The 11,469-nt window shown below is 37.4% G+C and overlaps 1 protein-coding gene across 1 annotated transcript; it reads left to right on the top strand.

Moving 5' to 3' along the window:
• The first annotated feature begins 3,757 nt into the window (after window positions 1-3,757).
• LUM (lumican) lies at window positions 3,758-11,187 on the top strand. Its single transcript, XM_020911360.2, has 3 exons — window positions 3,758-4,035; window positions 6,455-7,348; window positions 10,344-11,187. Exons 2-3 carry the CDS (start codon window positions 6,475-6,477, stop codon window positions 10,496-10,498), a joined length of 1,029 nt encoding a protein of 342 aa, XP_020767019.1. The 5' UTR covers window positions 3,758-4,035; window positions 6,455-6,474; the 3' UTR covers window positions 10,499-11,187.
• Window positions 11,188-11,469: the final 282 nt, after the last annotated feature.

Genomic DNA, 11,469 nt, shown 5'->3' with positions numbered 1-11,469 from the left:
AGATAAGAAGAGTTGAGTTTGAAATCACAGTGTGTTAAATGGCAAAAATAGAACTTCTCCTCTGTTAGCAGGGAATTGTCATTATATTTCATCCTATTCCATGCTCTGAGATGACTTCATATCATAGATTCGCAGTCATACCTTACTGCCTAGACAGAACACTGGGAAACGTGAGATGCCATTCATCCTGTGCTGTGCTTAATCGCTCTGTCCTGTGCGATTCTTTGAGGCCCCATGGACTGTAGTTCACCAGGTTCCTCTCTCTGGGGGATTCTTCAGGCAGGAATACTGGAGTGGGTAGCCATTCCTTTCTCCAGGGGATCTTCCCAACCCAGGGATCGAACCCAGGTCTTCCTCATTGCAGGCGGATTCTTTACCAGCAGAGCTACCGGGGAAGTCCGGCCATCCATCCTACACAAAGGGAAAACAATGTTGAAGCTCTTTGGGCGGAGTACTGGTAACACGGTAGTTGAGCTCTTCACATGAGAAGAAAAAGATCCAACTTCAGACCTTGGGGAACTGGTTTCATAGAACTCATCCTTCAAAGGATATCCGACATTCATTCCAAATCTGTGGTTCTATGACTCTATGAATAACGATATGTTAGTCGTTCAGTCGTGTCCGACTCTTTGAAACGTCATGGACTGTAGCCCCGCTAGGTTCCTCCCTCCATGGGATTTTTCTAGGCAAGAATACTGGAGTGGGTTGCCACTTTCTCCTCCAGTCAAGCCCTGCACCAATGGGTTTATACACTGTCCTTTGATGCTCACATGTTTTTCTACAGAAATTATCAAACCCACTTTAAAGATGAAGAGACTAAAGGTATCAAGATTACATACTTTTTTCATTTTCATTCCAGGTAGATTGGTTGACACAGTTTCTAATCTACATCTATCTTTCCATAAAGTCTGGGTGGTTCACTGAGAGAAAGTGAAAGTCGCTGAGTTCTGACTCTTGGCGACCCCATGGACTGTAGCCCACCAGGCTCCTCTGTCCACGGAATTCTCCAGGCAAGGACAAGAGTGTGGGTAGCCATTCCCTTCTCCACGGGATCTTCTCGACCCAGCAATTAAACCTAGGTCTTTTGCATTGCATTTTACCTTTGGAGCCACCAGGCATGTTCACTACTTTCCAACTGTTACTTTTCTGTCATACATTATGGAATGTATGACACAAGGACAGTCAAGTTGCTGTGAACCTTGGGGCTTTGAGAAGTTCAAGGTTGCATTCAGAAAAGTGAAAGTGAAGTCGCTCAGTAGTGTCTGACTCTTTACAAACCCATGGACTGTAGCCTGCCAGGCTCCTCCATCCATGGAATTTTCCAGGCAAGAGTACTGGAGTGGGTCCCTATTTCCTTCTCCAGGGCATGTTCCCAACCTAGGGATCCAACCCGGGTCTCCTGCATTGCAGGCAGATGCTTTACCATCTGGGTCACCAGGGGAGCCCATTCAGAACCAGGGGGGTGAAACAATAATGGTTTTCTTCATCATCCTTGCTGGTCTCAAGTAACAGAGGGAGTCCAGTTGATAGGCTGACGTGGCAACTCAATCGTTTCAACATAGATTCTGATGAAATCTCCCACATCCATTACCGCAAAGGACCTAATCTCCATTCACTGGGTTGGAAAGCTCAAACCTCACCCAGAAGGTCTAACGTGTGCATATGGGAGAATGTGAGTATGTGAAGTACAAAGAAAGAAACCATTGCTTAGCTAAACTTGTGCCTTTTAAAAACTTTTGCCTGGTTAATATTTGTGCATTTTCTCAACTGTTAATAATGTTGCCTAGAAAATACTTTAATTAAATACCTTTTCCTAGCTCCATCGTATCCACCCTCTTTCCAGTGGGTGAAGGTGCTCTTGTTTTTCCACTTACTTGTTAGGTGACTTTCGGTGAATTATTTAGACTTTCTAAGTCTCCATTTTTACTTCTCTGAAAATGTGATAATAATATTTAATGGATTTTAAAGCATGAAATTTAAACTTAGAAATATGTGAACATTCTGAGAATTATGCATGGGATAAATTAGATACACCACAAATATTAATTTAATTTCTTTCTAATAAAGCCTAAGAAATATGCTTTAAAATATGCAATCGTATCCAATTATTGGCCTCACAGAACTAATTTTATAGAAAAAGGTATATATGGACGATATCAGCTTCACAATAAGCTAAATCCAACTTAGTGCATTCGAACTCTGTTACAGACAACACATTATTGCTCAAAAGAAAAATCCTTGGAATATATAGCTGGAATTTTTCAAACAAAATTGCAGGTTATAGATGTTGACAATACTAATGCTTAGTATTGTCTTAGCTATCTTCTTACAATGAGACATTTAATTATACATGGCTGATCAATTTACCCCTTTTGTTTCTTAATTTCTTCTAAGTTTATTTATGTCCTCTATTGTAAAACTGTGTTTGTTGTTGCTGTTGAGTGGCTCAGTCCTGTCTGACCCCATGGGCTATAGCCCACCAAGAGCTCCCCAGTCCATGGAATTTCCCAGGCAAGAATACTGGAGTGAGTTGCCATTTCTTTCTCCAGGGGAGCTTTCTGACCCCGGGATCAACCCGCATTTCCTGCATTGCAGACACATTCTTTACCACTGAACTACTGGTGAAGACCAATGTAAAACAGAGGTCTTTCTAAGATTTTCTTAAAATGTTATGCTACAAATTACCTTACCATTGTATTAGTTACTTCGAAGAAGATTGTTTTTAGTTTTTAAACTGTTCTCTGACAAAAAATGAGGCATTTACACTAATAGTAATTTTTCAGGCAAATGCATTATTGATCATGGAGATTTAAATTAATTTTCAAAAATCTCATAACTAAAATGTCACATATTTATCTGAAAAGGGAAAATCTTACAATGTGGCAACTCAAAGTATCTGATTCTAAGAATTCTTATAAACATGAGGAAATGAAGAATTTGGATGGGAAAATCATATAAAGAAGCTGCAAAGCTGATACAATCACAAAATGAAATAGACAAGGAATTGAGTAGATTCTCATTTTCTAGAAGCCTGCATCAGGAAATGATAAGGAAACATATGTCAAACCAGGCCTTTGGGAGAATGCAACTTAGCATAACTTTCAGTTTTGAAAAAAAATATATTGCTAGCATGCAATGACAGTGAAAAATGATTACTTTGTGATATTTTTAGTATACATTTATTTTTTCATGTTCTTTTATGTTTTTTGGCAATAAGCTATAGAATACTATTCCCAAGTCAGGTTTTGGATGAATTCCTAAATTAAATCCACAAAATAAGAAACAGGCAGAATATTACTGATTGGTTCCAGACCTGAAGAGCATAAAATGAGTCTGCTTAACATAAGCAAACTGGAAATGTTGATACTTATCACTTGTATCACAGTATAAATGAAGCATTTTAATATTTTCGAAACTAATGTAAGTTTCTCTTTTGGCCAAAAATTAAGTTGGTCCAAGTGAGAATAAATTTCAAGAGTAATGAGCAAAAAGGATTCAATTCTCCTGAGTCTGCTCGTTTACCTTCTCCTGAGATGGTTTATTCAGTTGATGATGTTCGTGACCTTTGGAGGAACATGATAGTTGCCTGAGAGAACTGCATTCAATTGTCACAGCTATAGAAGTAACGGGCTTTGTAAGAGAACATTCTCACTGCAGATCCCTCATTTGCAGCAGGACTCCATTTGGGGTTAAAAGCTAGGTTATTTGGGCTGGGTTAGTACTTAGCATCAGCAGTAGCAGCACGTATCTGTTACTCCATAGGGAGTGAGCTGGGCTGTCCTTGCTCACCAAGCCCACCTGCACCTCGTTAGAGAGTGTTTGCATGCCACACCACAAGATCCCCACAATGACATAACTCCATTCAGAGACTGGCGTGACTGGGCTGGGTTTCCACCCCCACCCCCCCCAGCTCTTGTATCACTAAGAATCTGGCAGCCAGTTCCGTCCTGACAGAGTTTACAGCATATATTGGTGGATTCTTGTCCATAGTGCATCTGCTTTAAGAATTAACGAAAGCAGGGTCCAGACAGTAAGGTAAGTGCTGTTTTAACTATAGCACCGGGGATGCTGACGGTTTGGGACAGTGTTTATTGTAATAAGAACAGAAAAAAATTCCAGAGCAACTTTGCCAATTTCTATTCAACAGCAAATCCAGTTTTGAGCATTTACTTTCACATCTTGCATAATCTACTTTCCATGATTTATGAATTTAAGATACATTTTATACAGCCTATAATGCCTTCCTTAGCAAAGGATGTTATAAAAAGTTTCAAGGTTTCACTAGAGAGTAAACACAGTGAAACAGTATGGCATTTAAAATGTTTGCTCTTTTATGCTAAGTAGTTCTATATGTTAGTTTTGTTAGAACTGAGTTTGGAACAAAGAAAGCCATTTCGATCAGTATTCAAAATATTTTGCAACTGGTATGTCATTATAATTTGTTATGATTTGCTGTAAACATTTTATGCTGTTATAAAACCTGAACAAAAGGATTACTTAAGTTTATTTTGTTAATTTTAAAGATTTGGGTTGTGGATGTATGTCTCAAGAAACAGGAATATGTTTTAAACAAATTCTGGGAAACATGATTTACTGTTTGGAAAAAAGCCTTTTCTTCATAGCCACAGGTATTTGAAATAACTAGGGGAAAGTAAAGAGTGTTTTTGTTTCATAATGGAGTCATTATATGGTTACAAACTCTCTTTGAATTCAGAGCCCTTGTTTTGACTCTGCCAAAAAATATGGAAGCATTTTTCATTACGATTCAATACTCACATTATAGTTCCCATGTCTATTTTAGTGTATACTGAATTAAAATAAGGTGGACTTATTAATAAAGTAAGACAAATCTTTACAGCATTAATATACTGTAATTTATAAAGAATCCTACAATTACACTAGCACTATGTAATTGTTCTCATGGCCAAGTCCTGTCAGCTAAATTTAATGACTCCATCACATTCTTAGGGAATAATTTACTAAGAGTCTGGCTATGTGTTACATTGTGTCTGTTATGAGAGTGATCCTAACAATCTTTTTGAGTGTTTCATCTGCTAAATTTAAGTATTTTATAATTCCAAGTTAAAGAAAGATGTTGAAAATTTCTGAAAGCAGAAAATCCTGCTTATCCCAAACTACCTAGATCCAAAAGCTTGTACCTGTTTCTCACAGGAAGAGATTTTATTTTATGGTATCCACTGGAATGTGGATGCTGCTTCACAGTAACAACTTCCCTCCCAGAGTGACCAATTGCTCAGCTATAACTCTTTATTCCACCAAAGCCCAACTCATATCCTATTTTCCTTTACCTATACTGCTGACCCTTTACTTCCCAAGCAATTGAAATGTGCTTCACTGATCCTCACCTTAACAACAGGTACATGTGAAGATCACTGATACAAATTGTTTTAAATGTATCTTCCCAAATCGATCCTTTGCTACATGGCTCTTAATGCCCACTGTTTAATGCAGACCTTCCGCCCTTCTTCCCCATCTTCATTCAGTGAGCGTGCTTAAACCCAGATAAGCGAATCCTGCCTTCTCAAATTTTAACATGAAGAACGTAGACAAATTGTGTGTGACTGAGAGAAAGAAAAACTTTCATTCAAAACTTTGAAAAGAACATCATTCTCTATCAGTTGGATCTCTTTCTAGGTTTAAAACTGTTTAGAGTTCGTGACATTTCCTTGATTAACAAACAATAATTTTACTAAAACTAATGCACTAAATACTAATTTTCAAACAGAGTTCTGTAATGTGCTTAAAAGTATAGAATGTTAAACAAAAGATGACATAATATGCACAACCCCCACTTAAGAAGTCTGTTTCCTTTCTTCAGAGTCAGCAATAAAGACATTTCTAAAAGAATTTTCCACCCTCCCCAGCACCCTACCACTACCATCCCCATCATCCCCCCCACCCCCAACCATCTCCAGCAGACACACATAAGAACAACGTTCTTCCAGACAAAATCACAGATTGCCCATGTTCTCAGGAAGGATCTTTTTAATGAGATATTTTAATGATGTTGAATGGTGGGGTAGAGGGTCCAGTTTACAATTGTCTTCTTGTTTTTATTTCTTCTGGTTTTGAAGGTATTCTGAAGCTGCGCTCTAACATGGTGGTTAATGGGCACCTCCCAGATACCTCTTGCAGGAATCCATGTAATTAAAGAAAGGACCTGAAGAGAGGTTGACTGGAACAGTTAGGCCTAGCTCGCCCAGAAGGGGGCGCCAGTGTATGCACTCTGTCCTGGAATCTGTTCCCTTCCCCACACATTGTAAATTTACATCCTTATCCTAATCCTTAAAAGCAAATTAAACAGACATCATTAGTGCAGTAAAAAAGCACTCTAAAATAATAAAATTCACATTTGCGAATGCATTTTCTTTCTTCTTAGTATACTTTTCCTGAAAGAATACTATTTTATAATACATATTTTCACTTTATTTAGGATTCAAAGCATTTGCCAAAATGAATCTAGGTGTGTTTCCTCTCCTCTTGGCATTAATTGGCGGTGCCAGCAGCACCTATCTTGATTACTATGATTATTACGATTTCCCCCAATCAATATACGGGAGGTCATCACCAAACTGTGCCCCAGAATGTAACTGCCCTGAAAGCTATCCAACAGCCATGTACTGTGATGAGCTGAAACTGAAGAGCGTGCCCATGGTGCCTCCTGGAATCAAGTATCTTTACCTTAGGAATAACCAGATTGACCATATTGATGACAAGGCCTTTGAAAACGTAACTGACCTGCAGTGGCTCATTCTTGACCACAACCTTCTAGAAAATTCCAAGATCAAAGGAAAAGTTTTCTCTAAACTGAAGCAACTGAAGAAGCTGCACATAAATTACAACAATCTGACCGAATCTGTGGGCCCACTTCCCAAATCTCTGGTGGACCTGCAGCTCACTCACAACAAAATCTCTAAGCTTGGCTCCTTTGATGGACTGGTTAACCTGACCTTTATCCACCTTCAGCACAATCAGCTGAAAGAGGATGTCGTTTCAGCTGCTTTGAAAGGTCTGAAGTCACTTGAATACCTTGACTTGAGCTTCAATCAGATGACCAAACTACCTTCTGGTCTCCCAGTATCTCTTCTAACTCTCTACTTAGACAACAACAAGATTAGCAACATCCCTGACGAGTATTTCAAGCGTTTCAGTGCATTGCAGTATCTGCGTTTGTCTCATAATGAACTGGCTGATAGTGGAGTACCTGGAAATTCTTTTAATGTTTCATCTTTGTTGGAGCTGGATCTCTCCTATAATAAGCTGAAAAGCATACCGACGGTCAATGAAAACCTTGAAAACTATTACCTGGAGGTCAATGAACTTGAAAGTAAGTAGAAAACTGTGCCTATGATTGATTGATACTTCCTCAAGATTTTAAATACCTAAGTCACGTGACACAAATATTAAATTGGCTCCAGTTTAAAGAAAAAAAACTAAAAATGCCAACAAAATATTTCTCTAGAATATAGAATTCTAGCTTAGTTTTTTATCCAGTATGTGGCTTTTCTTTAGAGTATCCAGATAAGAAATTATTAAGGTCATATAGAATTTAAACACTCATTTCTTCAAATTTAATATTCTGGGCTAATTAATTTTACTGTGTTAACTCTTGATTTTCATCTGTTATTCTTTGCCTCCTTCATGAGTTCAATCTGTGTCTGCATTCATTTCTTGACAATATGTAGCTAAGGGAGAATTCAAGTCCAGAGGAGGCACAATCATCAGAGACTTTAACATATCTCTCCTACTTGTCCCCAGAGCAGCCGCGTCCACTCATGGTCTCCTCTGACGTCTTCACTTGGCACTCAACATGTTACTCTGCCATCGTGACCATCATCCATCTCTGTTTTCCCTGGTATGGGTGGTGTGTGCAGTGCTCACAGTGTTTCTTGTGAGGACTGTGAGAAAGTTTAAGGAGGACTATGATAAGCATCTGGAATATAGTTTACTAGAATTACAGAGCTTCTTTTTCTTACACACAACCGCATTTGATTTCCCCATCATTTCTCTTTCCTTTCTCTTACTTCTATAGTTTATTTTTCATTTATCTGCTGGGTAGGAGTTTGACCTGATCCACTTGGGCTGTTAATGCACTCTCCTGATCTCCTGGCACATTTTTCAATTTAAGCTATTAAGATTCGGATCATAAGTTGACTATTCACCAATATTCACCTTATTTTTTAATGGAAGTTGGCAGAAGAAAAAAACCTGTAATTCACAGATGAAGTTTTTAAAATGAAAACTCAGGTGGGAAACACTGATTCACACAGTAGATAATTCTATGTGCAAAATAATCTATTGAAATTGAGCATGTGTATATTATAAAACTTGGTCCCCTTGTCATACTGGCTAAGGATATTGACACTCCTATCAGAAAAAAATTGCACTGTGCCTTATTAATATGCTACTTTACAATTCTGCAACAGTTTCATGTAACTCCTAGTGGAGCTGGGGTGTTCTCATGAAGGAAATCGTGACTGCCAGCTCTGCAATGCCACGTCTTCTTTCTTGCATCTGGAAAGCTTGCCTGTCATGCAATACAGTCAGGCTATCAGAGCTAAACCCTTAGAGTTGTTTCCAGGGGAAAATTCACTATGTGGCAATATATGGTCCCACATTATAAACTTTTGTGGTCAGGAAAAAGGATACTCAGACAGGCCAAAATGCTAATGGAATTTAAGATGATTGAGGGCTGAAGAAATCCATTAGATTTGGTGGGTGGAGGTTAACAGGAGCAAGACTACCTCCTACTCTGAGACAAGAAAGGAGAAAGATATAAACGCAGGGGCATTTGAAAGTGGAAAAATCAGTTTTCATTGTATGAGTAAAAAGGAAAGAGCCAGTGTAGAAGATGGGACAGATAGACCAAGAGAGAGATGCCAGCAGCGTCTCAGTGCCAAGCTGAGACTGTAATTCCAGTTCCCAGCACGTTCAGTCATTTGCAAGTGAGTAGTGACCTTTCTCCCTTCCTTATCTTTGACACTTAGGTATACACATTTCAGGGATTCTTGTCATGTGACTTTGCACGTGTGTCTTCAACTTAGTTTATCTCGCTGCATAATATTTACACATACCAGTTGCCCACATTGTAAGATAAAGAGAGTTCCTTAATGCTTTTCTTATATTAGGAAATGTACAGTCAAAAACTATTTCTCATTTTTCAAACTTGCAACTTCAAGCATTAAACTAGTCACAGATCCTCCTAGTATAAAGCAATTTAGAAGAGAGAAAAAGAAAAGGACACCAATAATTATTCAGTACACAGTAATGTGCTAGCTCTGTGTGAAGTGCTCTATATACCTTAGTTGATGAAATCTTCATGCCACACAGTGTGATGGATATGTTATACTTGAAACTCTGATAAATGTTTCAGAAGGTAAATGGCAGAGATAGAAAACTAATATAGGTCTAGACCCATGTTTTTTCCATTGTTCCATACTTTCTCAGAGGCAGTACTGAAAGAAAAATCCCTGGAATTTGACAGATGAGTAATTTAAGACAACATTTTAGAGGGAAAGACTGCAGTGTGTTTGGGCTTCAACTGAAGTCACTGTTAGCTAGAGTTGAAAAATGAAAGAAAAATAACAAGATAAAGGACTGGCATAAGGTTAATCTGAAATAGATTTGTGCCAACATAGGCGGTTTCAATGTACATACACAGGTCATGCTATCTAGTAACCATCTTGGTGTCCATTAAAAACTAAATCAGATGTTCATTTGTGGCAACTTTTTGAGCCCAGAAGAAAAGGACATGGACTGAGATCATGGATATTCCATGATTTGGTTTTTGCTTTGGAGTTTTGAATCTTTGTCATGAAGTGTGGTTGTTGGAAAACTCTCTAGAAATTTCATCTATTTAACCCTTTTTATTTTAAGATGCAAAAACTCAGAATCCTTACTCTGCTGAGACTGTTTATGTAACAGCACCCCATCTTAGATTTCCTCAAGCTCGATTTAATATTTCAAAATAATGCTTAGACAACATGATAGGCTTACTGCATGTCTTTCTATAATACAGTATTTCTAAGTCAAGAACTTAAATAATACTAAAAAGATGTTTCATTAAGAACTTAAGTTCTGTTCCTTCAAACATTAATTGAATCTTCTGTCTTAACCATAGGTATTCTTTACTAAATATTATTGGGTTTTTGGAAATCTGAAATATTCCTTTAATAGTTCTAAATTCAAAGATACATCAAATAAGTGGGAAGACGTCCTATTGGATATTATTATAGACTTAAAGATTTTCTTTTTTTAAATGATGGTTTCAAGCTCATGTACTGAAAGAAAAGATTGAAATGTTTCACTCTTTAATTTTCCAGAGTTTGATGTAAAGAGCTTCTGTAAGATCCTGGGACCCCTATCCTACTCCAAGATCAAACATTTGCGTTTGGATGGCAATCGCATCACCCAGACTAGTCTGCCGCCTGATATGTATGAATGTCTACGTGTCGCGAATGAGATCACTGTTAATTAATGTCTACTGATTCCAATTACATTGAGGTGTAGCCTGGAGCAGCAGTTTATGGTTATGTTTATTTGTGTCAGTTTTTATAGTATTCATTTTTTGATGCTGTTTATTACTTTCATAAATTTCTAATTCTAAGGGAAAATGTTTTGTAAACATTTTGCTACTTTTTTAAAGGAGAAGATGAAAGGCAGGCCTATTTCATCACAAGCACAGACACACACACACACACACGCCTTGACAAGAAACTTAATGCTTTATTTGTAAATTTAGTGTTTTTTACATCTCTACTGTCAAATGATGTGAAAAGCTTTTTACTGGTTTCATGAAAGTCAAGTTTTATAATTTCTAAATCTTAATGTGTCAAAAAGCATGGATTACATGCATATGGATGTTTACAGTCCTGAAGCAAACTATCTCAATGCTCAAATGTTCACATTTCAATGTTCAAATTTGTTTAGCTGAAAAATAGATGGTAAATCTTGAGACCAATAATTCTGCAAAATACTAGACAAAAATCATGAAACTACATACATTTAAAGCAGTATTTTTAGTGTTAAGAATATATATATACTTACCTAATGAAACTTTTCTTTTCTAGAATTATGTTTCCCCCTAAGTCATGTGTATGTTTCTTTTTGATTATTTGCATGTTATGTTTAACAAGCTAATAGCAAAATAAAACATAGCAAATGGCATCACTGTGTTTGACTTCTTGTGAAATTCATATCTCTCCAGTAAAAATAGATAAAATAATAGATTAGAATTTTAAAAATCTCTAGCCTGAAATATTTTGCTTATGTTAAATAGAATTTTTCATTAACTAGATTATTTGCTTACAGCATCCACTTGTGAAGAGTCTTTAAATACATCTTACAATATGTACTTGAAAGTGTGCAAATCCCAGGTGTCTCCTATAATCCAGCTCAGTTCTGAAACCATGTGCCTAAAGATGGGGTCAGATTGTCCTGGCTAAAGGT

This window comes from Odocoileus virginianus, chromosome 24 (genome assembly GCF_023699985.2).
Source record: "Odocoileus virginianus isolate 20LAN1187 ecotype Illinois chromosome 24, Ovbor_1.2, whole genome shotgun sequence".
NCBI classification, from domain to species: Eukaryota; Metazoa; Chordata; class Mammalia; order Artiodactyla; family Cervidae; genus Odocoileus; species Odocoileus virginianus.
Note: the sequence above shows the minus strand (reverse complement) of the source record. Positions and strands in the feature narration are given on the sequence as shown.